Source organism: Chroicocephalus ridibundus, chromosome 6 (genome assembly GCF_963924245.1).
Source record: "Chroicocephalus ridibundus chromosome 6, bChrRid1.1, whole genome shotgun sequence".
In the NCBI taxonomy this organism is placed as follows: Eukaryota; Metazoa; Chordata; class Aves; order Charadriiformes; family Laridae; genus Chroicocephalus; species Chroicocephalus ridibundus.
Genome location: NC_086289.1, coordinates 43,779,430 through 43,807,290, shown reverse-complemented (window position 1 = coordinate 43,807,290; position 27,861 = coordinate 43,779,430). Strand labels below are relative to the sequence as shown.

At 55.1% G+C, this 27,861-nt stretch overlaps 1 protein-coding gene across 5 annotated transcripts; it reads right to left on the bottom strand.

Annotated features, from left to right (window-relative positions):
* Window positions 1-199: 199 nt before the first annotated feature.
* Window positions 200-27,861, bottom strand: RUBCN (rubicon autophagy regulator). 5 transcript variants are annotated; one of them, XM_063339999.1, is made up of 24 exons: window positions 26,120-27,433; window positions 25,366-25,606; window positions 21,696-21,849; window positions 19,205-19,288; window positions 18,117-18,276; window positions 17,832-17,938; window positions 17,139-17,279; window positions 16,765-16,921; window positions 15,981-16,529; window positions 15,397-15,441; window positions 12,769-12,864; window positions 12,497-12,612; window positions 11,823-12,024; window positions 11,351-11,452; window positions 10,484-10,558; window positions 7,693-7,753; window positions 6,492-6,624; window positions 5,997-6,142; window positions 5,572-5,636; window positions 4,764-5,002; window positions 4,314-4,375; window positions 3,961-4,114; window positions 3,503-3,596; window positions 200-2,622 (listed from the first exon to the last, which is right to left on the bottom strand). In XM_063339999.1, exons 3-24 carry the CDS (start codon window positions 21,732-21,734, stop codon window positions 2,459-2,461), a joined length of 2,991 nt encoding a protein of 996 aa, XP_063196069.1. In that variant the 5' UTR covers window positions 21,735-21,849; window positions 25,366-25,606; window positions 26,120-27,433; the 3' UTR covers window positions 200-2,458. The 5 variants fall into 5 exon arrangements, with proteins under 5 accessions (XP_063196069.1, XP_063196065.1, XP_063196067.1 ...); XM_063339995.1 differs by lacking the exons at window positions 25,366-25,606; window positions 26,120-27,433 and adding an exon at window positions 27,791-27,861; XM_063339997.1 differs by lacking the exons at window positions 10,484-10,558; window positions 25,366-25,606; window positions 26,120-27,433 and adding an exon at window positions 27,791-27,861.

Genomic DNA, 27,861 nt, shown 5'->3' with positions numbered 1-27,861 from the left:
AACTTAGTTTATTAGGGACGGCATTTTCATAGCTACGCTGTGCAATAGTCCCGTGGGGAGGGCTCCAGTTGATGGCCAGGGCAGCCCCTTGCTCTCTGTTACGAAGAGCTCACTGCCTTGGCCAGTTCCAGTGTTACTTTTAGCAGTCAGTGCTGGGCAGCAGCGTCACTGCTGGGCACAACCTGCCCTGGAGACCTCCACCAGCTTTGCAAGTCCTGCTGCTTCCAGACAAAGTCTATGGCGGAGGGTGGAAACCACAAATAAGTCAAAATCCCTTCCCTCTTCTCTAAATGTACTCAGTGCTTCTAGAAAGGGATGGGGGCAGCCCCTCAGCTGCCATCCCGTGACATTAAAGTGCTTCAAACAAAACAGGGCTGATGGAGGTGTGCTGCTCAAGGGACTGGGGTGCCAGCTCCAGGCAGCAGCAAGAGGGCTCAGCTTGGGGTTGGGGACAGGAAAGACCAAGTTGGACCAGCATCTGGCAGCCCCAGGGCTTGCAGAGACAGAGAGCGAGGAGGAGAGCAGCTGCTCTCCTGGGGAAAACAAGCAGAAGCAAGACAGGAGGAGGGAAAAACCCTGGGGGAGCGAGTGGGGAGCTGAACCCCCCTTCCCAGGCTAGACCTGTCTCTGTCAGGATGCTGCAGAGCAGGGGGGAGATACTGCCATGCAGCAGCCTGGCCCCCAGCAGCGAGACTTGCAGCCACCCTCCCTGACCAAGCCTAGCAGCCACCTCTCCTGGTCCCAGCCTCTCCTGCCACCCTCACAGGGACAGCCCATGAAGGATCACATCCCAGCCTCAAGCCAGGGCATGAGCTGCAAGAGCCATTGCCCCTAGATGCCTTCTGCCAGTGTATTGCTCCTCAGTCCCTCAACGCCCTTCTTGCACATACACAGGCCACACCGTCCTTCCAAACGCCCCACATCCCACCCATGACAGGTGGTGCTGGACACTCACCTGCGCCATGGGCTAAAGCATCCCTCTGCGATGCAGGGGCGCCTCCTCAACTGACAACTAGCCCCGGAGAGCAGAGCTCATCTTGGACCCCCTTGCACCCCCCCTGGAGCTATCAGTTGTGGCAGGCAGCTCTGCATTGCCAAGGGACTGACCCTTTGCAGCACCCCAGTGCCAAACCCCTCTCCCCCATGCAACCCCCATTGCAAGCAGGCTGCCTGGCCGCCCCGCTGTGTTGCAGTCGGGAAGCCTTGAGGCTTTGCCTGGCTCAGCGACGCCTCTCCCAAGGGGAGTAGGAGATCTGCTGGGACAGGAGACATCTGGCAAACGCCAGCCCCATCCAGGGGTGAGGAACCAGGAGCAGGACAGTCCTGGAGGTTTTATACCGGTGAGTCCCAAGCAGGTAACATGTGTCCTAAAGAGGCATTTCAAGTAGCACCTCCTGGTGGGGGGGAGCGGGACACACAGTTAAAAATACAAATGATCACATTAAAAAAAATAAAACTAAATCCAGCAGATTAAAAAACAAAAAAAACAACCTAAAATGACACACCGAGACAGAGGCTCGGGATGTGGCTAGAGGCTCGGGATATGGCTGGAGGCTCTGAGCCTTCACCCACATCCTGCCAGGTCTCGGGCAGAAGGCAGCTGCACGCAAGGCAGGTCCTGGTGCCACCAGTGAGGTCCCATGTCACCCTTAGAGGAGAACACCCCCCAGGAGGACAGACCGACAGCATGAGGAGGAAGCAGCGTTGGAAGCCTTGCTTACTACATCCTCCGGCCATAGGGATCTGCCTCTGCTGAAAGCCTGGCACCACTGGTCCCCTTGTGCAGCTGCTCCAGGGGAAAAGCCCCTCAGCAGCACAGGTGGACGGTGGAAGGCAGGGAAAAGCAGCTCAGCACAGATGGCACGGACAGGCACACTGCCACCTCCTCTGCTCTGATCCTGGAGCGAGAGAAACTGCTCTCCGGCAGTGTCCCAAGCCAGATTTGAGAAAGGGAGCTGTTAAATGTACAATCAACCCCAAATGCCCACCCTCCCTTGCACACAACCTCCAGCAGCAGGACAGGGGATCGGAGGACTCAGAGACCTGATTTTCTGCCTCCAAGGAGCAGATGTGGCCAGAGCTTCCTAGTATCCAGGTGATGAGCAGAAAATGCCGACCCTCTGGAGGACTCTGCCGGCGAGGAGGGCACAAGGACTAGCAGCTCAGCCCTGCCTGGTCTGGCATGAGCAACTGCTTGGAAAAGGCCCCTGTTCTGCCTGCAGGACAGGCGGGATCAAAGGCATCAGGAAGTGCGAGCAGTACCTGAAGCAGACCCGCCTGATGGAAGATGCCCCTTCCCCAGCCCAGCACTCCTGCATGGGGGAAAATATATCCCTTCAAGACAGCGCTCCAGGGCTCCTGATGGTCCTCCTCGTCTGCAGTCTATGTAGCCCAGTCTCTGGTGATGAAGGCCACACACATAAATAACCCCACGATCTGCTCCACTGCTGCAACGTGCTCATGTGGCTGCCACCGCCTCTGGCTGCTCCAGCTCATCTTCGTAATCCGAGACATAGGACTCCATGCTCTGTTTGGCCAGCAGCTCTCTCCGGGCTTGAAGCCGCTCGCAGCGGGGACAGTTTGTGGATTTGAAGCAGGATTTGTGGTAGCAGGCTTTGCAATCTGTGGGGGAGAGCACGGCTGAGAGCTGGCAGGAACTGCCAGATGCTCTGCACCCTGGGGAGCAATGCTCCAGCCTTGTCCAGGAAGACATTTCAAACCAAAGCTGGGGCAGAACAAGCACCAGAAGTGGGGGTCCAGCACCGTGCTGGAAGCAGCAAGAAGTCATGCAGGGTCACTGCACCAACTTGCAAAGCTTTTGGGAGCACAGGCAGGAGGCTTCTGGCTCTGCACAAGATCCCACCCCCAACTTTCCTGATTCTCCAAGGAAACAGTGACTTTGCCCCAAGTTTTCTCTGACACTGCGTCTGCCAAATCAAGGCTTGCATGTTGTCAGGAGCCATTTCAAGCCAGTTCAGGGGGTCCCAAGCTGCAGGAACAACCTCTGTTTGCCCATTAGTACCGAGCGTTATTGAAGACGAGTCCTGAAGGGGCCCAGGGATTTCTGGCAGGCAGGAAGGTCATGGAGACAAAGCCTTCAGGCTCTCTCTGCTCTACAAAGTCAGCTCTGGCCATCCAAGGAGGGGCAAGGGAGCTGCATGCAGGCTGCAGCCTGTCCCATAACCACAGCAGAAGGGAAGCCAGGGCTCCCAGACACCCGCTTGCTGCAGTCACAACCCAACTGCCTGCTGCTGCGGCGGCAGACAGCACATAGCGTGGTCAGGAAGGGATCTACACGTTCCACCGTGCCAGCAGCTCTGGCCAAACACGGTTATAATGCTGATCTGCTGGTGGGATACCGTGTCTCTGCAGGCACAGAGGCACTCTGGTCTGGCTCACTCGGGGTCTGTACCTCTCGCTAGCACAAAAGGTCGCTCAAGCTGAAGGCAGACCTTGGTGGACCCAGAGTCTGTCCCCTCCCTGTTTCTCCCCAGCATCTCACCTTCACAGGTCCTGCACTTGTTGAGCTCAAAGGGGAAGATGATGTCACCCTCGTTCTGGCAGAACTCGCAGATGAAGCCTTTGGCTTGGCACAGCTGGAAGGAGAAAAGGTGAGCATAAAGCAGCTAAATGCTCCTCACCTCCCTAGCAAGCAGGACAGCAGGACACGGTGCCCTGCTCTAACCATGTGGGACAGTTCTTCCCCAACATGGAGCACTGCAAAGCAGAATCAACATGTGTCAGGGGCGGGGGAGAGCCAAAATGGAGCAACAAACATCCTATATGTGCTGGGTAGGAGCTCTGTGGAGCAGGCAGGAGCAGTTAGCATTGAATCAGTTAATTTGGTGGCTGCCCTGCACATCAAAGGCCTGCCCATTGGTTATCTTTGCAGCAAAGCCTGCTCCCAAGGCTGCTCCCGAGGGTGTGCAGCTGCACAGGAGGCAGGCGAGGAGGCCTTACCATGCATTTCTCAACGTGCAGGCTGCCTGCCTTCAGGAGTTCTGTTAGGCGAGGCATCAGGTCCCCTTTCTTTGTGGCACTGAGGTCGCTTAGCGAGTAGAGGTGCAAATCCTCCGTCAAGTGGCCAGGCACCGCATCAAAGGAGTCTAGGAGGCTGCAAGGACAGAGAAACCAGAGCTCAGAGCAAAGCAACTCCACTAAGCCCCCTCTCTCCACTGCCTCTGCTCTCTCTCCCCCTCCAGTCCCCTCTCCCCCTGTTACTCATTGCACAGGCTGCACAGATCCCCAGTGCAAATTGCCACGGGACACATCCAGGACAGGAGAACAGCTTCACCTCACAGCGCAGGACTCACTCTTTAGCTAGCCGACACGTCTTAAACATGTTCTTCATGTGGAAAAGCTGGATTCGCAGCAGCTGGAGAGGAAGCGGGGACACGAGAATTAGTAAGCAGAGTACGGTCCTTGGCCAAGCATGTCTGCCCTGTTTCCTGCACAGGTGAACTGATTGCAGCTCCTCGGCTGCTGCTCGTGTGCCCCCAGAGTGTTTACAGCATGCACGGCAAAGTGAGCACAACCATTGTCATGTGCTCCAGGAGATAACTGAAGCCCAGCTGGACGCCAGGCAGAAATTCCTTTTGAAATTCCTACATTACTGTACAAAGAGCAAGACGTGAACGGAAGCCCTGCAGTGCTGGGGTTTTAAGCCTCAAAAACTGAAATATCCACTCCTCCATAGCTTCCCTGGAATACGGTTTACAATTGTCACCCAATCCCCACTCAGGAAGGCGTGGAAAGGGTCTTACCCACACTTGGTTGAGAGACTTCACTTTCCGGTACAGGGCAGGATTGATATCCTGCACGTTGAAGAGCGGGTCACTCCAGATCTTGCTCAGCAGGTCTTTGGAGAAGTTGCTCACGTAGTATTTGCTGAAGTCCCACTTGCGCAGGATGCGGCTGGGGATGACCGTCTGGGCGTTCTCGTGGCAGCACTGGCAGAAATACTTCCCCAGGTATTCGCAGTACCGCAGCCGCTTGATGTAATCTGGCCACACCAAGGCAGGCAGGGAGGTCAGCCAAGGCATGGGCCCTGCCCAACCACTTAATGGACTCCCAACGTTGCTCAGCATTTCCAATAAGCGAAGCAGTCTGCCTTGCTGGTACCTCCTCCAGCCCCAAAGCGCTCAACACTGTGGTCTGTAAGCACCCCTGCAAACTGCAAAAGCCTTTGGGACCACGGTCCAGTCTCATGCAGTCACCATCTACCTACACGTTCAGGAAAGATGGCTCATCAAAGAGCTCTGCAGCTGTACCTGCAGCAGAATCTGCCAGGAGCTTTAGGACCGCAACAGATGACTGCCTTAGAAGAGGCGACATCTGAAATGTGCTCCAAAGGACTGCTCTTTGCCTCCACCAGCCCTGTGACCTTCTGGAGAAGGAGGTTCCTCTGTGGATGGTGGCCACCAATGTGCAGACAGAGCTGGCAAAGGCAGCGTACCATTTCCCCAGTGACCTTGTGCTGAGCTCTGGCACCACCCACCCACCCTGCGTCTTCCCACATGTTCACAGGTTCTCCCCTGCTCTCAAGCTACGGGTCAGGGTCCCAGCACTCACCAGGATCAGTCCGGATGCCGCAGCCTGCACACCGGTAATTCTGCTTGGCCACGGCCACCTTCCTCCTGCCCAGAGACAGATGACTCATGTGAGTCCAGGTCTGACGGCACCTGGCACCAGAGGATGGGCACCGGCACAGGGCTGGATGTCAGAGATGGCCACATGCTGTGCCATGTAAGTGTGGACAACAAAGCCAAGCGGAAAAGCCCTGCTGTGCCCTGGTGCACACCAAAGGCACCAACTGCAGACACTGGCTCTATCTCACAGCACCAGCTGCTGGTGGTGACCACTGTGGATTTACCAGGCTCAGGGCAGGGAAGCCCTGGCAGCCAAGCGGGAAGGAGAGGATTATCAACCTTGCTGTTGATGGAAAAGCGTTGGAAAGGGCAGGTCCCCAGAGAGCCCCTGGTCGCGTGGGTCCTTACGTTGGGGCTGGGTGAACATTGAAGATGATCTGTGGTCGTGGTGGGGCCCACTCCAGGTTTCCGCGCACCCGAATCCTCAGCTTGTAGATGTCGGCATGTTCTCCGTCATCGGGAGAGATGGGCAGAGAGTCAGGGATGGGCAGGAGCTGTGAGAGGCAGGCAAGAGGGTCAGATCCCTACCTGGTACTGCAAAGGCAATGCACCTGGTTGGCTTTCCAGACACCTGCAGCTGCAGCCCTCTGGAAAACTGCCAGGCACCAAGCTGCTGCTCCAGGGGGCTGGAGAAGAGATGTCCCCAGGGATCTGGGCACTCTGCTGTAGGAGGGTCCAGTGGTAGAGCCCCTCTTAGCTGCACCCATCTCCCAGACAAAACCCCTCCTCCAGCTCCACAAAGGGATCACTGTGACTAGCAAAGCCCCTGGATACTGGGCTGAATCCAGGGGTTCAGGGAAGAGTGATCAAATGCAATCGATGACCGGACACTCAAACTCCTACCTTTTGCGGGGCGTCGTGCTCAGGAACCAGCCACTCCAATTCAGAGGCAGCTGGGAGCTGCATACCCTCAAACTGCTTCAGTAAGCCCATGGCCACAGCCTCCGCCGAGTTGGAATTGAGGAAGGAGTGGGATCTAGACAGCAAAGGAAGGGGTTAGTATTGGGTATCACAGCTGCGCCCTCTTCACAACCCTTGATGCCAGTCCCAGCTCAAGCCAAAGATGCTCCCTTCAACTCTGGTAACTTATTTCTGCACTGCTATACAGGCTTACAATTGATTTAAGTGACTGACTTCTGTCTTTGCAGCTGCCCCCAAGCAAAGCTGGCTAATGGCCCAACAACAACTGTATAGAAAGGCAAGCAAAACATATCTTACCTAATGAAACCTGTGCCTGTTTGCAGGGGAAGCTGCAAAGTGAGAGCCAGTGTCTGTACGAGCCAGAAGCAATCACCCTCCCAGTACGAACCTACCCAAGAAGCTGCCAAGCAGAGACACAGCTTTGTACCTCACCTAACGAGCAGAGGGGTCCCTGCATCCCATATGGATTTTGCTTTCAGAGCATTAACACAGAGGCTGTGCTTAAAACAGGTTGTGATTCACCTCCCGACAGCCCCCACCTCTCCAGCCTGGGGCAGGACCAAGCGCTTTGCATTTAAACTGCTGCTGCACTGCACAGACAGCCTGTGCATCGCTGTGTGCCAGTGGTTCCACATCTGGGCCACAGCACAGCAGCAAGGGTTAGAGAGAAGGTGGCACGTAGTCTAACAGGCTGTCCCGGCTGAAAGCAGGGAGGTAGAGGAGGCTCAGAGCCAGCAGCAAGCCAGTAGCCAGTCCAGATGCTCCAGGTCATGCCAGATCCTCTCCACAGCCTCTTACCTACTAGGAGGTATGGGCATCTCTCCTGACACCAGTCCACATCATATCTACCTCATGTGAATATTCTGTTCAACTCAGGTGCTGCTTCCCAAATTTAAGACTAGTTACCAGTGCCCCACTGCTAAGAAAGGGATGGAGGGAGGGAGGGAGGGAGGGATGGATGGATGGATGGATGGATGGATGGATGGATGGATGGAGGGATGGATGGATGGATGGAGGGATGTCCACTCCCATGCAAAACAGCAGCTGATGCACATGGAAGAGCAGAGTTGGGCAGGAACGGGAACTTGGTACCAAGATGTCTCGCCATGAGTCGAAGACGTACATGGACTCTGAGGAGAGAAAGGACTTCCTGCCGGAGTCTGGGTTCCTCTTGATGTCTGCATCTGTATCACAAACAGACAAGGTGGAGCAGATGGGGCAGGGCAGGGGGATACACTCATTTCAAACCAAAGCATCACTGTAAAACTCATCAAGCTGTTCAAAAGCACGTGAACTACAGCATCAACCTCTACCAGTGGCACTTTACAAGGGAAGGACACGGTGGGATGCTGTGAGAACAGTGAGCCTGGGGTTTGGGGAAGACAAGTGGCTGCTGGCACAGGTCACACACCAAGTCCTTGCAGTGACGTGGCCTGAAATAGTATGCACACAGGAGCTAAGAGGGCAGGACAACAAGGTTAGCAAGAAGGTTTAGTAGCTTTCTACACACAGTATTGATGCTGCAGGGGATTAGCAATGAGATGCAGAGCCCTTTTCTCTACTTGACCACAACCTGTATGATCAGGCTGTGGCCATGCCACAGCTTATCAGTGACTGCGCAGCCAGGGCTGGCAGCCTAAGCCCAGCGCTCCAAAGACACATCAGCGTCCATGCAGAGAATGGGCCAGCAGCCACAGGGGCCAGCCCTCTGCAGAGGCCACAGACCCATCTCCTGAGGAGGGAGGGGTCCAAGATAAGGTGCAGGGCACTGGGATCCTGCTCCTTCCACCCCTCTATCATCTCCCCAACAGCCCTGGGCTGCCCCACATCCCTCCTTGGTGCCAGCTTCAGGTACCAGGCAGAACTCAGTGGTACCTTCATCAGTCATCTCTTTCTTTCACTCCAACAGGTTTCTCTGCTGAACACTAACAGCGAATTCATCTGACCAGTGGAAGGACCCCGAGACAGGAGACTCTTCCAGCGGCACAAGGTAGGCAGAAACAGGCAGCAACCCTGCTTCATTACAGACTGTCAGAAACAGGAAGGCGGGCACGGGAGGGGAAAGTATTAAAGGTCAAGACAGAAGAGGCCAATGCCACAACCTTCAGCCCAGCACGACTGCTTTTTTGTACCTCTGGGGAGCTCTAGGAACAGGGTCTGCAGTGACCACACTGTCCCCAAAAACAGGCTTGCAGCTCCCCTGAGCCAGTGGCCCAGTGCCTGGCCAGGGGAGGCACAGCTCAGGGTCCCTGCTCCTCCGCCCTGAGCAGGTCAGCTATGGGGACCCGCACAGAGCCCATCTGACACCAGCCAGGCACCAACCACACACTGAGGCCAGTGAATCGCAGCCCGCCTGAGCGAAGAGTGCCACCCCCCAAGCCACTGGCTCCCCTAGGAAGAGCGGGGCAGCCCTGGCAGCAAAAGGAACAAGTCCCAGTCCTGCCCATATATTTACAGGCTCACAGTAGGGGAATTCAGCATGGATGCTTGACCTCCTCGTTTGACATCCATTGCTAGAAACAGGCAGAGGAAAGCATCCTAATGCTAAGGAATCCACATATCTACATCACGTGAACAGACTTCTAACTGCAGAAAACAGGGAATTCAGGCAAATATAGCCTCTCGACCACGCGGGGCACTGGCCAAACATACCTGCCATGCTCTGGTGCCTTCGGCTCTGTACAGAAAGGTACCACGTGGTCATAGACTATGACGAACATCAGTAAACAGTGGGACACACGCAGCACAGCGTGGGCCAAGTGTTACAGGGAGGCAGAGCTGGCAAGCTCAGGCACTGGCATCGTCTTAGGATTGGCAGAGGGATCCAAATCTGACCCCAGGCTCCTGAGGGGGCTAGCACTGGGGTCCAGCCACCGCTCACTTCCCAACCTTAACTGCAGACAGTTCCCAAAAGTCTCCAGTCAGCTGCCCAAAACACGTCTGCTGACAATGCTTTCACCAGGTGGGCAGTCCCCCAGAGGCTCGTGAACAGCCCCCAAACCTAAGGACATCACTCTACCCCCTGCATGCCAGCTTCAGGCCAGGATGAGCTCCCCTTGATTAAACTCTTGGGTGGTAAGGACAGGACACGTGTGTGCTGACAGGGAAGCTCTGAGCACCAGCATCTCTGGCAGGAGCAACATGCTGGCACCAAACACCTGACAGGAGAGATCAGCAGCAGCCCACGTAGGCTCTTCCCTTGCTAAAGCAAACAGGGAGAACATGAAGGTTATTTAAATGTGGCCAGGAGACCGGAAGGATTATCTGGTAGTACCATAAACAATAAAAACACTAAGCAAGATCTGGCTGCCCGTGATGCCGGTGCTTAGGGCCTCCACTGTGAACAAACTGCCTGTGCCCTGCCTGCTCTCACTACTTTTCCCTCCAGGCTCCTTTGTGGAAGGATTCTTCTCCAAGTCAAGTCTGGGCAGGATGGGAAGGGTTGGCTGTGGTTCAGAGCAGAGCTGTGGCACGCCAGCTCTGCCGAGTCAAGCAGGATAAACTCCCCAAGGCACCTGGGACAGAGACCTGGTTCCACACTCTAGAGGACTCGGCTCTCATCCAGCGCAGGCTCAGCCTTCAGCAGCTGCAGAGCTACAAAGCTGTGCCATTGCTCTGCCGAGCCCTACCCCAGGCAAGACAGGTCTTCCCCACAGCAGGCACGTTTGGTATATCCAAAATACTGCACAGCAAAATGCCCTGGGGGATGGAGCCCACGGCAGAGCTCCCCTGCCTCCTCTCTGCTCCATCCTGCCATGTCATCCTGCCACGGCTTTTCTTGATTATGTCTGGATGATACTGTTCACAGTTCCCAAATCAGGCGGATTTCTGTGAAGTGTGCATGTGCACACACACACGCACACACCTTGCACGCACAGGCACGCATGCCGCAGGGGAGCACTGCGGGGTACTACCTGAGAACAAGGAAGCCATTGACACTGAGAGGCCGTTCTTGGACATTTGAATCAGGTTAGATCCATCGTTACCATCTGTATAACACGGTGATGACAAAACAGTTGACTTCAGTGCTTCGGCCAGGTCAAAGAGAAAGGGCATAATACAAGAGCAGCACTCGCACAAGAGAAGCCCAGAACTGAATTCACACACCCCTCTGTGAGCTTCCAAACTGAGCCCAAAATCTAGCCCTCAGGGACTGAAAGGAAAACTTTGCTGTCAACAGTTCAGAGACGAGAAGCTTATAGCTGGAGACTGGACTGCTCCACCTTCTTTTTAAAGTCAGTGAGCTGGAGGTACTGCCAAAATGTAAGTCATCCACCTCGGAGGATGATCACAGCTCTGAAGGAAAGGGACACCCAGGGATCCAGAGAGGTCTCCTGTGGGCAATAGGCTCAGCCACCCAAGCTGCCAGGAGAAGAGACTACAGGTATTACAGGTCAGGATGTGACCAGTGCCCACCACTGCCACCCAAGAGAGAAGTGGTCAGAGCTACGGCTCCTTCTGCCTGGGGAGGAGAGCAGGATGGCAGCTCTCCCACATCTCTCTAGCTGTCACAGCTGCTATGTGGAGCAGGCAATGACATGGAAACCACCAACCAGCCAGAGGCACTGAATGCTAGAGGCTTACAGAGGATTTTGAAGTCATGCCACCACATGAGGGAAACTGGTTGCCCTGCTCATACTCAGAATTCAGCCATTTGCTTTGGAAGAGCTATCCTGAAGGCCAGAGGGACATGCTCTTCTTCAGCGGGACTGACCTCAACACAACCACATCAAGAAGAACTTTGTCTTTATGCAAGAACCAACAGAGCCGTTCCCTCCTACCTCGGATCTCATACTCTTCCACATCCTCTGCTGAGCCAGAGTCAGAGAGCCGCATGGAGCCGTGGGAGCTGAACTGGGACCCGCTGTCTGTCGCCACAAGACCTGGGAGAAATACAACACAGCCAGCCATCAATGGAAGTGGTCTGAAGGGTCACTGACAGCTAAGGCAGAAGCTGATATTCAGGCACGGCCAGGGCAGGGAGGGATGGAGGTCAAGGATGGAAAACACTACGGGTTCAAAATAAAATTACATTCTATTATTCAATGCCAGCAGCACACAAGCGTTATCAACATACAGTATCAGTCCCGTTATGGCCTTCAATAGCAGCAGAGTTTCACAGATCTCTGCAGCACCTTGCTAGCAATATGATTGTTTCCCATGAATAGGCAGGAAGGCAGGATGCTAGAAGAAGAGGTAACAAACAGAAAACCCACATCCCACCAGCTGATGAGCCCAAAACACATCACCCACCGTCTGAGCCCATCTCCTGGCAGGTAGGGAACAGGTGCTTGGTGCGGATCTGCTGGCGCCGAATGCGAATCTTTTGTTTAAGCTCCTGGATCTCCTTGTCGCTGTCCTCCTCCTCCTCCTCCAGCTGCCGGCTCATCATGTTGCATTTCATCAGCTCAATGGCAGCGATCAGGGACTCTGAGATGCTGAAGTGGGCATTCTCCTGCAAGGCAAGAGCAAAAGCATTCAAGGCTGTAGCACGGAGAAACTAGGAAGACTTGGTAAAACCTTGTTCCCCACCTGTGCCAGGAAAGAGCTTATTACTCATGAAGGGTGGTAGAAAGGCCTTAATCCCTACTGACCCCACGAAACTTGGTCCTCTTCTATGAGGACCTATAAACTAAAACTTTCTTGGGCACCAGAATATTCACAAAACACAAGGGGCATCCTACGAAGAGGATGTGCAACACATCCACTCTGGGGAGTCAGAACACGTCCCTGAAGAGCCCTAACACGTTGCAAAACTGCTGTGTATATACTGGATAGGCAGGTGCTGGCTGCCAGACACTACTGAGGAACTCAACCTTGAAATTCTGTGCACAGCTATGGGATTATCTTCCCCATGGAGGAAAGTATCATGAACCTGCAGTAAGATATGTTCTCCAATGCACACAGGCTGCTGCTGCCTCCCTCACCTTCTCCAGGTCTGCACAGCTGCCGAAGTCCTGCTCAGAGAGGTAGCTGATGAGGGACTGCCCTTCTGAGGGTCTTCTGAACATCCCTTCCCCTGAGCTCAGGTACTGTCCAGAGTCTAGAAAAGCAAGGGAAAAAACATATGAGGGACGGACCTGCTATGCCCGTGCTAACGAGCCCTGCCAGTGCCCAACCTCATCCCAGCTGAGGCCGCCACAGCCGATGGAGAAGCCTGACCAGGAGCAAGATCCCCACTGAGGCTGGCTGTACTCACCATACTCCATGTAGAGGGAGCTGGGTGTGCTCAGTTCACTGCTCTGGGTGGAAGCAGAGACCGGCCCTCTCCCTCCACCTGGATCCCCGTGGGACTCTGGAAGGGAAGACGACACCAGGCACACATCAGTGTCCTGGAGACACCGAGCCATTGCACAGGGTGAAATGAAAGGGGCTCAGCATCACACAGGCAGGCACAAATGGATGGGAAGCAAGGAGGGACTTCTTCCTCCTCCATGCCACAGCTGAGGGGCCCAGAAGGGGACAAAACTAGAAGGGCATTTCAGGCAGGAGAGGAGAAGGGGAAAGGAGAGAAGCTCATGAAAGCCACAGAGTAGTTGAGTCATGAGTCTTCCTTTTGTTACCCACTAGCAGAGCTGCAGGACACAACACGCTCCAGCAAGCGCCTCTGCCAGCCCCTTCTTCCTGCTGGAGCACCTCCAAGGGAAGAGTTATCCCCAGAGCAGAGTCAGGAGACAGGGAGAAACCTGAGCAGCCAAGGGATCTGTGGGGCTCCCAGCCCTGAAAAGCAGCCTGGACAACAGCAGAAGGAGGCATCTGAAGGACATGCTCTTGCTCCAACTAGAAGCCAGGGCTCCCGGCACACAACCCTGGAGCCTGGGCTGCAGTGTTCAAGGTGACCTACACAGGCTGTGGGCAGGTCTCTGCCCCACGCACACACCATGGTGCAACTCCCTGCTGGGCTGAGCCAGCGGGGACTGCCAGGAGCTGGGCCTGACCAGAGACCAACAACGGCTGGTGCTCTATGGAGAGTCATGGTGCCGGGGAGCACCTGGCACCCGGAGCCGGAGCAGCTGAAGGAGACTGAAAACACCCTGCCTGGAACGTACAGGTGTGAACACTGGACAGGCACCGGCTGACACCCTGAGCACAAGAGAAGGGCAACCCCATCCTCTCCACCTCCTACTTCGCTTTGCTCCCAGCTTTGTGCCATATCCCTGATGTGGCTGGAGCCATCCTCACTGCCTCCTACTCCTCTTTGCTCCCAGCTTCGTGCCATAACCCTGATGTGGCTGGAGGTTCCCAAGCCCACTAACCGCAGCATCCCTCCCTGCCGGGATCATGAAGTAGCATCCACCAGGATGGGGCCTGGGACCAACCCAGCTGCGCCGGTGTGGGGTGGAGCGGAGCCAACCCTCTCCTCAGGGAGGGGCCCTCCCGCACACTCGTCGCTGTGGCAACCAGGGTCAGCTGACCTGGTTGGGAGGTGGGAACAGGTCAGGTGACCCAAACTGACCAATGGGGTGCTCCATCCCATCCGCCATGCTCAGTATGAAAGCTGAGGGACTAAAGGGTGAGCTCTTCTCCTTCGGCTCTCTTCCAGTGAGTCTTCTTCAAGGGCTTTGTTTCTTCGGTGGCTCTCTTTCTTCAATGACTGACATCTGAGGAGGACCCCTCAGCTCGTCTGCCTTTGATCCTGGTGAGTTCCAGTTCCCATTTGTCACTGAGTCCAGTCTGGAACTTTCCCAGCGATGTCTCCCGGGGAGCTTGATATGGTTTTATATATATTTTTACATATATATATATTGTATCTATTTCTTTATTTCCCTTTAAATTTTATTATTTATATTTCGTTTAAGTAGTTTATTTTTTTTCTAAACTCATAACTATCTCTCTTCTTCCTTTCCTTGGAGCAACAGGTGGCAGAGAGCATCTGTCATCTTGTCATTGGCCAACCTGGCCAAAACTGCGACACCACCCCACAGGCTGGGTGACAAAGAAGACCCACCAGGGTGGGAGGCTTTCATGAATAATTGTTGTAGCCTGGCAGGGTATCATGCAGCCACCTCAACTCTGCTTAATACATCATGATCACTAGCCTGGGGGATGCCAGCCTACAACAGAGCCTACTGCTGAAGGACAAAGCGAGGCAGTGCTCTGCATCCTCTGCTGGAGCAGAACAGAGCTGGACATGTTTGACTGAACGCCTGCCACCTCCAGGAAGGAGCCTTCCCAGCCACAGAGCACTCAGCACCCAGATGTGAGCTCGACAAACCCAGTGCTGCTGTTCAACAAATTGAAAAAAAACCAGCCCAATTTTGAGCTGCTGACTCTTTCTGCATGTGGGGCAAAGAGATGGCAGCACCCCAGCACCTCTGCTTGGGGGGAAACCTGCCCCAAGCCCAGAAGAGCACCCAGGAGTCCTGGCTGTGGGTGCAAGCTGGCTGGGACACAGTTGAACTCAGGCAACATCAAACCTCCCTGTGCCACAGATTTACTAAATGAACGGAAAAATAAGATGTTCCAGCCCACGCCTGCTTAGCTGCCAGCCCTTATTCACTAGGTGGGAGATGAAACCTCTTCTGGTTCCTGAGGCAGTGGTGTGGAGTGCAGGGGACACTGCTCCGGGACTTTGGTGGCCAGTGCTCCCAAATGCCATGCAGGGGAGCTGGGCACCCTTCTGGGTCTGGTCCACTGCTCCCAAAAAACAAGCTGGGATCTTCAGTCAGGTCACATGCATAAACCTGGCCATGCTTCAAAGCACCAGCTGGGACACGGGGAAGAAAGAAATTTTTTTGGTTTTCTAAATGGACACTAATGGGTTGATGGAAATCCTGAACTTGATGCAATGATCACTAATGAAGGGCTGTTATACTGGCTCCCAAACCTGCCACTGGATCTTCTATTATAATGGTGATATCCCTGAGGGCTCCTGGGCAGACAGAGGAGGAAGAGGGCAGCGTTAAGGGAGAGAAAACAAAGACAGACTGGTTACTACTCAGCAAGGACCTCCACCTTTACCATGAAGGCAGCACTGGTCAGGTGGACTCCCTCAAACTGGTTGTCCCCTCACATCCCACTCCGCTCCCCCCTCATGCATTCATCCACTGAAGAGCACAGGAGGACCCAGCAGATTACCAGAACGATGACATCCTACCAGTAGGATGAGCCCCAGCCCAGTGCGCTGCCATGGCCCAGCCAGGCAAGGCCAGTGGGGAAGCAGGACGGCTAATGCCACAGCATTGCTGCCATCTTCTAAGTTTTTGGTAAAAGCTGACGTACCAATAACAGACTGCCCCAGGGCATTCTGGGATGCAAGCTGCCCATCACTCCACTGTGGAGCAGGAAAGCTAAGGGCAAAGACCAAACTTCCCAACTGATCCATGGAGTCAAAGGGGTGACCAGCATCAGCCCCCGGGTACCAGTGACTCCCACACCCCAAAGCCATCACAAGAAAATTCATCCCATTACCGTGCAACTTGCCCGAAGCCACGTTGGTGTCAGAGTGTGAGCGCACATGGCTCTTCTTGAGGATGCCTTGCAGAGCTGATGACTGTCCCTCTGAGAAGCTGGACCGGCGCAACAGGCTCAGGCCCCTGCTTCCACCTCCACTCGCCCCCTGCTCCCCTGTGGATGAGACCGAGTCCAGCTTCTGGGAGCTGCTGGAGGAGAAGAGTTTGGAGCTGCTGCTTTTGGTGCTGTTGGTGCTGGCGCTGCTGCATGCTCGGCCACGGCGCCCCAAGTTCCCAATGGCCAGATACTCGGGCCCATCGTTAGCATCGCTTTGCGGATCATCCTGACTCCCCGTCCAAGTGTCCTCGCTCTGGCTGGTGGTGCTGGAGCTCATCTCGCTGGCCGGAGAGAAGGGGTCTTTGGGTGAGGGGACATGGAAGCAGGTAGCAGAGCCAGGCTGCTCCAGAGGGGACCTGCCATCGCTGAAGGACGAGGACCGGGTGGATGGGCTGCGCTCCTGGGGTTGGCTAGAGCTGGAGCTAACAGAGGAGCTCGCTGGTCTCCTGTCTGGACAGAGGCAGGAGCAGGATGTCACACACCCTGGCACAAGCAGACCACCCTACACCAATAAGCTTGTGGCTTCACACTGGCATGCCCACCCATCATGGGCAAAGGCCAGGGATCACTCTCCCAGCATGGGCAGAGATCTCCTCACACCCATCCAGTGCAATGACTCCAAGACCAGAAAAAAGGTAAAGTCTTTTTTGGGTCTGTCCTGAGCTTCCCAGCCCACACCTGTTACCTGAGAGGCCAGAGGAGGCTGGATGGTGGAAGCTGGAGAAGGACCCAAAGCAGTGCTGCTGTGTGCATCCTGCAGCGGGGATGTACAGGGACCCAGAGAGGGCAGTCAGGCTCTGACTCTTGGTCACCGGAGGTGGACCCTCACTCTTCCTGGTAAGCTGAAGAGAGGTGGCACCATTATAAATCAGCATTTATGGGGCTACATATCAAAGGGGCAGCAACAGAAAAGAATTGACCTGTGAGCGCCTGGTCACCAGTCAACAAAGGATGTGGCAGCGCTGGGGGCAGGAGGATGAGGAGCGAAAAATGCCGTGGTGAAAAAGGGAAGGGGCTTTTTGTTCTTAGCTAAACGGCAAGCTCCTATTGGCAAATTACCAGGCTCTCAGTGTAACGATCCAGGCAGCCCAGTGCCCCAGGCAGATGGCTCTCCTGTCCTTCAGTGTTGCGGTCACACATCTCTCTTGTCTCAGCAGAAGGACCTGACGTGCACAGGGACGGCAGTGACGTGCCGGCCAGCTGAAAGAACACAGTCCCCATTTAATGAAGCCTCATTAATTGCTTTGCGCAAAGAAAGCGGCCGCTGTTCCCTCCTCTGGGGAAGGGGCACATGGCACTGGACTGCATGAGGGGTCACTGGCATCACCAGCAGGAGTGGGCACCCAGGTGTCCTGGGGTGCTGCTCATCCCCTCTGAGGGTGGGTGTCCCTCATGACCAAGCAGCTCTGCTTGCTGGCCCTGAAGCTTGGGACTATTGGAGAGGGCTTTAGAGGTGCCTCTTACAAGGAACCAGTCCTCGGGTCCTCATATTCAAATCCTCAATGCCAGCCAGAAGCGGGGTGCCCCACTACAAGTTCCACACAACCATCTCCCCCACCCTGACCCCTGCCAGGCTTGCGCAGGGACCAGTTCACTACTCTCTTCCCCTCTTGCAGCTCCTTTTGCTACTTCCAAGTCCAGCCCCTTGTCCAAGGGCTCCGTGTGTCCAGAATGAGACCTCACACAAGCAGCCGCAGCCAGCTGGCGCCTGAGGAGAGCGAGACAGATGGAAAAGCCAGGACCTCAACTCACCATGGAGGTGTCGATCTGAGCCAGAAGCCTGGGGTTGTTCTGCTCGACAGCCTCCAGGCACTGCAGCATGGCCGTGACGTGGGCGTCACTGAGCAGGAAGGCAGTGTCTGGGGAGAGAAAACTGATGCTCGGGGGGAGTCCCTTTCACCCACGTGGTTTGACAGTGCCGATTGCTCACACGCAAACCACCTCTTCTGCCATCCCCCCCCTCGCTCCCACATGGCTTGGAAATGTCACCAGCTACATATTTTCCTAATAAGAAGGAAAAAGCCTGTTTCTCCTTACCTGCGTAGAATTTCCTGATGTACTGCCGGTTCCCCAGGAGTGGTCTCAGCTGTGCCGACAGGCAGTGGCACTGCAGGCTGTGCTGCAGCCACAGCTGGGCGATGGCCTGGTCCCCTGGGCCCTCTGGGTCAGGCTGGCCACTCTCCTGCAGGCTGATGAACTGGAAAGGGACGCCAGGCACAGGTTAAGGCATGCAAAGGGGTTGTTCCACCACACAGCTTTGGTTTCCACCCCAATAATGGCAGCTTTCCAGTACTGGTCACTGTCAGTGGGAAGGAGGACATATCCGAGCAGCTCGCAGCCACCAGGGAGGCAGAAGCACAGGGGAGGAACAATGCTTCAAAGGTCAGCCAGTGACCAAAGTCCTCTGACAGCTACCAGCACTATGAATTTCTCCTGCACGTTCTCCCACCTGTGTGCCTCGCCCCTGACCTGGAAGGACCCCACGCTCCCAAATTCAACCCAGCCCTGGTGGTGATGGTCATGTTCTTGCTGACACACTAACTGAGGAAGCTAAACACCTGAGCTGCTGCAACTTGAAGAGCTGGTCTGGAGTCACCCTGCATTCTTCCAGCAGCAGGCTGGACATTAGGGACCACCAGTGGTCAACCCCTTGTGTCCATGGTGGGGGCCACAGACATCGGCACAGGGCAGCCGAGAGCATCCCAGTGTGCCAGTGGTCAGCAGAAGCTGGGAACAGGAGAACCAAATGCATGGTCAAGGCACAACCCAGAAATGGGACAGCCCAGGCTTTTAGAGGTTTGCAGGGGGGCATGAATCACCCCTGTGCACACACAAGCGCTGCTTGTGCTGGTTCCCTTGGTGATGCCTGCTGTAGCCAGCTGAGCTGAGCTGGAAACTGGCCTGGGAGAAATAAGCAGCCGATTGTCTCAGCCCAAGCCACGCCAAGTTCCTGGGACATGGCTTGTACACAAACACACGGCTGCTTCAGCTGCCACAAGCCATGGAGCCGCTTTACCCAGGGCGGGCCAACAGCCAAGGTGCTGCCATCCCACCGGCGAGGCTCACAGCCCAGCTGCCCTCTCCCCTCCCCGCTGGGCACACAAGACCAACCCACCAGAACCCACCTTCTCCAGATGATGAGCAGAGCCAGGACTCAGCCAGCGAATGTCCTTTACAAACTGCCAGTAATCCTTCTGTCTGCAGCACACCTACCCGGGACAGGCACAGTTAGATACCACCACCCAAATCCCAGTTAAATGCCAACATCCCCCATTAGCCCCTTGCTACCATGAGGGGACAGCCCCTAAACCTGGCAAAATGGCCCAGAAAATAGAGGAAGAGCAGCACTGCTTTACAGAGGAGAAACAGCACAAGCATATAATGCAGTTTTGTAGATCAAGGGACCAAGTCAAAAAGCACTGGCTTGACGTAGGTAAATTGTCTCCTGCCCCTCCCACAGTGACCTCTCAGTTGTAGTCAGCCCACAAGTGACCAGACAACAGATCCCACAAGTTTCTCTTCTTCCACCAGGTAAGATCCCAGTCCATCATGCCACGGAGACAGGAGAGGTCTTAGGGAACGGACCTCAGGTGCCAGCTGCACCTACAGCAAAGCGTGTTTGGGGGCTCAGCTGTGCCCGAGTCCTCCCAATCGCTCTGGGCAGTGTCACATGTACATCCCTGGTCCTTTGAAGGTCTGCCAAGTTCAAGGTTGACCAAGTTTCCATGTTATCGCTCCCCTTCCTGCTGAGGGGGGCCCAGGCACCTCAGCCCCTTAGAGAAGGGGATACCCACAGCAACATGGAAACACATTCCAGCAAAACCAGCAACCACTGCCATCTTCTGATGCAAGACACCGCCGAGGACACCAGCAGGGCTGAGCACCCCAGGTAAGAAATTTGGCACTGCGTTTCTATCAGCTCTTTGCCCCCATCTTTATTCAGACAAGAAGTTATTTTGTTCTTAGTTATTCTTCCCGTTAAAGAGGAACTGCAGCAGAGTTGCTGTTTTCTTCACCACCCTAACGGGTGTAAACACAGCCCCAAAAGGTCTCTCTTCACCAAAAGGCTGATTATTTTTTCTTCCATCTTTATTTCCTCTTTTACAAGCGTCAGAGGAATGGGTTCTGTTTTGTGGTTTATTTGTCTGGTGGGGGGGTGGGGGTGGTTTGGTTTTTAAAGACTAGAGAATGAACATTGCAATTTTAGTCCTCTAGATTGAATTGGGGTTTTCTGGACAAATAAAATTCACTCACTTGCCCTAGTTCTCTTAACATGTACATATGGATTTTTTCACTTTTTTTTTTTATTTATTCTCAGTTGTAAGGAAAAAAAACTGATAAGAAAATACTATGTATAAGGAAGTGTTTTGCTGGAGACACTAAAAACTGCTGTTAGGAAGCTGTATGATTACAGGCTTTCCTTTGCAGCTCTTATACCTTGATTGGTGTCACACGTGCCCAAGCAGGGGAGACATTTCTATGTAAAAGAGCTGCCTTCGCCTATAGTAAAAGCATCGAGGAAGGCAACGCGCTGTCCTGCTTTGCAGATCTGGCATGAAGTGTTACCAATAGACAGACAAGTATAAATTATTTAAATCCCACTTCCTGAAGCCTATTAATAGCACGCCTCTCAGAAGGGAGCACTGCACTCCGCTCATGTAAAAGGCAGTTTCTCTCTCGACAGATCTCCCAAAGAAGGTCCCTGGTCCATGCCACTGGGGACTAATGGGAACAGAGCGGCAGGGTAACGAGTGCTGGTTGCAAACTTAAATCCAGGGAGCAAAGCACCCTCCTGGGACAACCTACCAGCCTGGGTCTTCCTGGAGGCTTATCAGCTTGGGTGCAGCATTGCGTAGGTGCAGTTTTCCTGCTCCTGGACCCAGCTGGCCCTCGCAAGCTGCCCGGGGCTCCTCTGCATTGCTCGCTTCCCTGCATCGCGCTCTGGCTGGCAGAGGCGCCGATGGGAAGCCTGCCCTCAGGCATGCCCTGCAGACTTGCTTCAACTTCCCACTGTAAGTTAATTGTGCTGGTAATTGTAAGCTGAAAGGGAGACCTTCAGGCCTCTGCACACAAGTGGGAAAGAGAAATTCTTCCAGGCAGACGTGGAAGAGGGAACGGCTGGGTGAGCTGCAAGGCACAATGAGAGCCTGGAAAGAGAGATCCCTTTCACGCACAGCGCGGATTTGGCTGCCAGCTCCTGTTATTAACACAACTAACCAGAAACAGTAAAGATGTGAGGTTTCTCTTGCCAGGCCTCGCTGGGGAGTTGCCCAAGTGCAGATGATATGGGGCTGACTCATTGCAAATGCAATTTTATCGCTTGGCTGCAGCAGGAAGAAAGGAGAGAAGGGCTGGCCTCAGCGCCGGGGGCACAGGTACTTAGAAAAACCACGCTGAAGGTGGATGAGTGAGAAAAAACACGCACTCAGGTCCCTCTGACAACCACAGTGCTTGCCAGGAAAGCTCAGTCCCTGCTTCGACCATTTCCCACACTGCTACCAGTGTTGTACCCACACCGTGCTACGAGCACTGAAGTGAGCTGCAGCAGACAGGACTGTCCCACCTGCACCGAAGCTGCGACAGACAGACAGCAGCGCTGGCAGGACAGAGCCCCACCTTGTCGTGGATGAGCCCGTGGTAGAGGATGCTGTGCATGTCTCTGCAGAGCCGTTCCAAGCCGCCATACTTGGACCAGACATTCGGGTTGCTGGTGGACACCAAACCTTCCACTGTGGTCTTCAGGTTGCCTAGCAGCTTCCAATGCTCCTTCCTGCAGAGGAACACAGCAAATTGCAGCAGGTACACAGCAAGAGGAGATTCACAACAGGACCAAGGTATTGCACTCTCTCCAAGGAGACTCTGGTCAGGCTGAAACCTTTGGTGGCCCAGAAGCTAGCAAAGGTGAGCTAAAGGACTTCACATCTCCCTGTGGTCTCCCATCCATGGTTTGTGGACAAGAGGCCATATCATAATGATTCTTGTGATGGTTGGTAGCCACCACCAATGTGGTCTCAGGAGACAGCCCAAACAAAGACTGGTGGCTCTTACAATATACCACGTGCTTAATAAGGGCCTAAAAAGCTGGAGGACATCTTTCCAGCTAGCCTCTTCCTTGCTTCACTCACATGCTTTATCAGAGACTGCTCAGAGCAGCAGCCCGTCAGGAGTACAGCAGCTGTAAGGCAACGGCATGATGTCCATCACATCTAGCAGCCACTGGCCATGCTGTACCTGCGTTTACAGAGAGCGGCACTCCCCGAGCAATGTGCACCACACTGAGCACTCCAGCACCGTCAGGATGCAGAGGTGCTCCACTCCAAGGCTGGAAGCTCTTCATCTGCACCTCCATCTGTACCTGCTCTCTGACCCCTGAGCTGCTGTAGGCGCAAGTGGACTTTCTTGCAAAAGCTTACATCATGTTCTGGACTAGCAAACTGCAGGTGTGTTCTAGCGCTTGCACAGCATTCCTCATCGACATCACCCCCCTCAGCCACCCTGCATACAGCAAGAAATCACCACTATCCACCATAAAGCAGAAGTGACGGTGCAAAGAGGTAACGTCATTTGCTTATGAAAAGCAACTTTGGGGAAGGAAGCTTTGGATGACAGATCCCCGCTCAAGCCACTTGACAGTGTTGCCAGAGGAACAGCAGCCATCAGAAACACGTATTCGGATAGGAGCCACTCTCTCAGAAGCAACAGGAATGTTGCAAGATATATTTGAGGGTGTAAATGCCAAAAAAAAAAAAAGCCTCTGCAGGGTTTGTAACAAAATCACCCGAGGTGACAGCTTGGAATGAAAGTCCAACCTTTCAACTGGCAAGAAACAAGCCACAGAGTTTCAGCTGTTAATCCCTCCCACGGCCAAAACCAAATTGGATTTCCAAAGCAAAAGGAAAAAAAAAAAAAAGGGAAAATAAATTCAAAATAAATAACATTATTTAAAACTGCTCTCATTTTCATCCCTTGTGGATGAAAGTGTAGGCTGCACACTTCTGCAGCACAGAGAAGGACACTAAAAAGTAACATAATCCTGGTATTTAAAACCAAGCTTTTCTCACCAATATTCTCTTTTTGAGACTTGTTTGCTGTAGCCAAGCTGATCAGGTGAACAAGCAGATCATCAAATATTGGCTCTACTGCAAGCTCCCCATCCGCTCCCTTCGCGAGGTCTCCCAGGGAGCCCTCACCACTTTCAGTGCCCACCTAAGCTTAAACCACGCAGAAGCCAGCCCATCCCACCAGTAAAGCCTGTCACCCTGCCAGCACAGGAGCTCCAAACCAGAGCTGCAATGCATATGGAAGTATGTATATGTTTATCATGTACTTAGACTAACAAGCACAGTCAGGGCTTTATCTCAGGAGAGACGGAAGAAGAAAGCACGGATACAAACCTAAGTCAGCTTCCTGAAGGACATCTGACTCGGGGAGACACAGAAAACTGATCCAGCTCTTCTGATGTTACGTGTTTTTCCCATTCCCTGAGGGATGCAGATGCTCTTTGACAAGGGACCGGTGACACCACTCTGGGTGTCCGTGGATGCCCAAATGCAGCTGCTGCAGGCATCCATGGATGCTCAGAGCGGCATTGCCAGTCCCTGGTCAAAGAGCATCTGCAGCCACTGAGCTCAAAACTTCACCAGCACCTCCCCAAGATATTTCTAACGCTCAGAGTTGGGAAACGCAAGTGAAAGTTCGGCCACGCCGTTGAGCTTCCCAGTCAGTGAGTCAGGGGAACTCCCTCCCCATGTTATTTCCCACTATAGAAAGCAGGCGACGTACACAAGGATGCGGGGGTAGGACACACAGAGCTGTGCCTTTCCAAATGACCCGTCCCATTAAAGGAGTTGTGCATCTGCCCAGATGGAGGAAACCAGAATCCAACAGACTGGAGCCCTCCTAGCACAGCGCCCTCCTAGCACAGGGAAACGAATGTTAAGCAATCCTCGAATAAAATAACCTCAAAATGGTAAAACGTTGAACTCGGAAGCACATACGGAATGAGCAGCACAAAGAAAGCACCTTTGCAAAGGTGATGCAGAAGCTACCAAGAGTGAATTAAGGCCCTGTAAGACAGTAAGGATTTCATGGGACTTGTTGGCCCAAAGCAGTTCACAAATTGGATGCACAAGACCCTACTGATACACAAAACCCATCTGTTTCTGGGCTGGAACACAGTGTATGCTGAAAACCATACAGTGACACGAGGCTGGAGAAATGAAGACCCACAGAGCTGGCTGCAGGTGGCAGGGAGATGGAGAGAGAGCAGCTAACCACGTTTTGGCTTTGACCAGACGTGTGGGTTAACCCTGAATCAGTGGCAAGGTTCGCTCCTCTCCCATTGACGGAGCCTGAGCTTGGGCTGCCAGGAGGGATGGAGAAAGCCTGAAGTCCCAGCTGCCCCCAAGTTCCCCGTTTCAGCACGTGTTTGGAGCAATACTAAGAAAATGTGCTTGTTTTTTCCTGAAGAAAGAAAATTCTCCTTTGCTCATGCTAAAGACAGCCTGACACGGGGGTAAGGCCAGCTCGTATCATATCGTGAAAACACCCTGACTTACAGGAAGGGCAAAGTGAGCAACACGCCCCAGAGAGGTCACAGTACATGAACAGAGATTCCCCTGCAAGAACCAGACGTGCTTCTGCTCTCCTGCCTTACCAGAGCCTGGTTCCCCAGCCAGAAGGGCCGAGGGTGTTTGCAGGGGCCATCGCTGGTGGAGCACGGGTGAGACCTCAGCCCATCCCCTCTCCTTCCTTAAAGATGGCCTCTGATCCAGCCTCCAATTTTAACCACCAGCTTCCCAAACTCGGCGCTGGGTCTCCTTGCTTTACCACCACAAATTCCATCCTCAGGGACAGCAGCATCGACCCACCGCCAGGAACTGCCCCGAACCTTCTGCGCTGGAGTGATAAAAGACAGAATCCGGCCTTGGAGCCAGAAACGGCTTAATGCCGCCACCACTGCTGACGGCGACAGGGAAACATGGCTTGCTGGCTCAAGGCTTTCTCAGCCCCTCTGTGCCAGCTGGAACTTCTCTAGGTCCAAGTCAGCAAAGGTGACTCACAGCAGAGGCAGGGAGCCATGCTGCTGACTCAGGTGACCTTCTTCATTTAAAATAAAGCCAATCCTTAGTTACTTTCTAAACCAGAATCACACAGGTAGCTAGTATTAAAAAAAAAAAAAAAAAAAAAAAGGCAGCTCATCTTTCTTGCAAACAACATCTGCTGTGTGTCTCCCCGTGCTCTGCAGGAGAGATGTAGCAATGGCTGCTCCAACCCTGTCCTCTACCTGGAGGAGTCTCTTGATCCTTCTCAGCACATGACAGAGGTCGGGCTGAGGATGCCGAGGTCGTGCAGGGACTTCCACCAGATCTCCAAGGACATTTCCGTGCCAGCTGTCGGTTCCTCCTGCAGATCCTGACGGCTGCTGTGCACAGCCTGCTCCCACCTCGCTGTTCCCGGCTCTCCCAGACAACCATCAGCCCCTTCCCTGGGCTCCCCCTCCGCCTGCTCCTCGGGCAGGCTCGGCACTGCCGGGAAAAGGGATTAAAAGAAAGGCAGGCTTCGTGCAATTCATCTGCAGCCGTGGGGAGTGGCTGGCGAGGCAGAGGAAGCCAGAAGAGCTCTGCCAGCCCGGTGGGTCATCCCTAAAGCATCCGGGCAGTGAGAGCGGAGCAGGATGGCTGGGAAACCCAACTGCAGGGTGGCTTGTACCGGTACCAAAAGCTGGCACTGGTACAAAAGGGCAGGCACATCCACAAAGGGCTCCCCCGGCAAACACAGCCCAGAGCTGCTGCTTGCCGGAGCGTTCCTGCTCTGCACTGGTAAGGGATAAGGGAAGAAAATAGGGATTAAAGGTGTTCTTTTAGCTTTCTCCCAGCATGGCGGATAGTTTTACCTGCTCATCCTGGAGAAGCCTCCCATAGGCAGATGACCACAACCTGTGGACCCAGGATACTGTCCACCAGGATCTGATCTGCCCAGGACCTGCCTGCGACAAGCAGAGCAGACCCCCCCCTGCATCCCTGCGACCAGTCGCTCACCTTCCTCCATGGCTCCCAGAACAGGTGCCCCTTAGGAACCCTCTCCTCTGGTCTTGCTGTCCCCAGGGGCCTTGCTGGTGATGGAGATGAAGGTGGCAGCTCTTTCCTATTCCACCCGGCTCCCCCCGGCACTGCTGCATCCTCCAGACCACGCGCCCACTGCTCCGAGGCACCGAGAGCAGGAGAGCACCAACCTCCCCAACTGAGCCTTGATGGCCATCGGCATGACATCCCCTGCTCCCCGACACATTCCAGAGCTGCTCCTCAGGAGGAGAGGCAGCAACACCCAGCACAAGACCCTCATTTTCCTCTCCTGCGCCCCCAGAAGGGTGGACTTCAGCAGAATCACTTTATCTTCTGCGTTTCCCATGATCCACAAGAAGATGGATCTGGTGACCTCCACCCTATTGCCATCAGTCACGGCCACGCTCTATAGTGACACGGCACCTCCTCGGGAATTAAAACGCTAAACCGTTTGCACAAAGGACAAGGAGGGGGTGCAGGGCCCGTGCCAGGGTCCTCCCCAGTGCACCACCGGGGGCCAGGACGACAAACAGGACCCCCCTCGCGTGCCAGCACTGCAGGGGACGAGTCGCCCCTCATCCCCGGGGGTGGCACCACATCAGCCCTATTAGTCACATCGACGGTAGCGCAGGACTGGCGCTTGCAAAGACAAGAAAACGCACAAAGATCCTTCTGGAAAGAAAAAGAAGCGGATGGAGACAATTCCCGTCTCCTTTCTGAGGCTGCTGGCTCTGAAGCACGAAGCTACAGGGGGAGAGCAGCTCGGACGCTGTGAAACCGATGGTGGCCCAGACCTGGGCTGTGGCTTTAGAAGCACCAGTGGCACTTGCCCAGACGATATCGGCAGCGGGCAGGGAGCGGTGGCAGAGTCCCCCGGGTAAGGGTCGCGTCTCCCTCCCGGATCGAGATCCTCCCGTTCCCGTTCTGCACCCACCCCCAGCACCAGGTCACCACCGAAGCACGAAGCAAATGGCCACAGACACGCAAAGACCGGCCCCACGCCGCTCTAACAGCCCAGCTCGCCCCCACGGGGGACCCGACCCCCCGCGCTCCGCAAGCGCCGGTCGCCACCCGGCACGGGGTGGTGGGGGGCGTGTGCTTCCTCCCAGATCGCCCCCGGGTTACCCGCCCTCCGCATCTGTGCCCTGGTGCTGCGTGTGCACCCCCGCACGCCCACGCGGGAAACGAGCTCGCCGGAGGCATCGCGGAGACCCCCGCCCCTCCCCGCGCATCCCCCGGCGCCAAGCGCGCCCCAGCACCGCTGCCACCCGTGTTCTTGCACGCGCACCCCGTGGCACGGATAATTTGCACGCGCGCCCCCACGCGTGCACCACACCCCCCCTCCCCCGCGCACACACACACGACCCTGCCCCCACGCGTGCCTCGCCCCCGCCCCCCCCCACGCTGCCAGCACAACACGCTCCCCCACGCCCCCGGCACGGGCACACATACACGCGTGCCCTGCCCACCACACCCCCCCCACGCCATGCCTCCCACGCGTGCCCACGCAGGCCGCGTTTCCCCCCGGTACACCCACCCCCGCCCCCGCCCCGCACCACCGCCCCCCCCGCGCGTGCCAGGCCTCCCACGCACCCCGCCGCGTCGCGTCACGCCACGCCGCGCCGCGCCCCCCACGCGCGGCCCCACCTGCTCTCCGCGCGCCCCTCGCGCGGCCCGACCTCCATCCCGGGCGCGCGCGCGGCCCCGCCGCCGCCGCC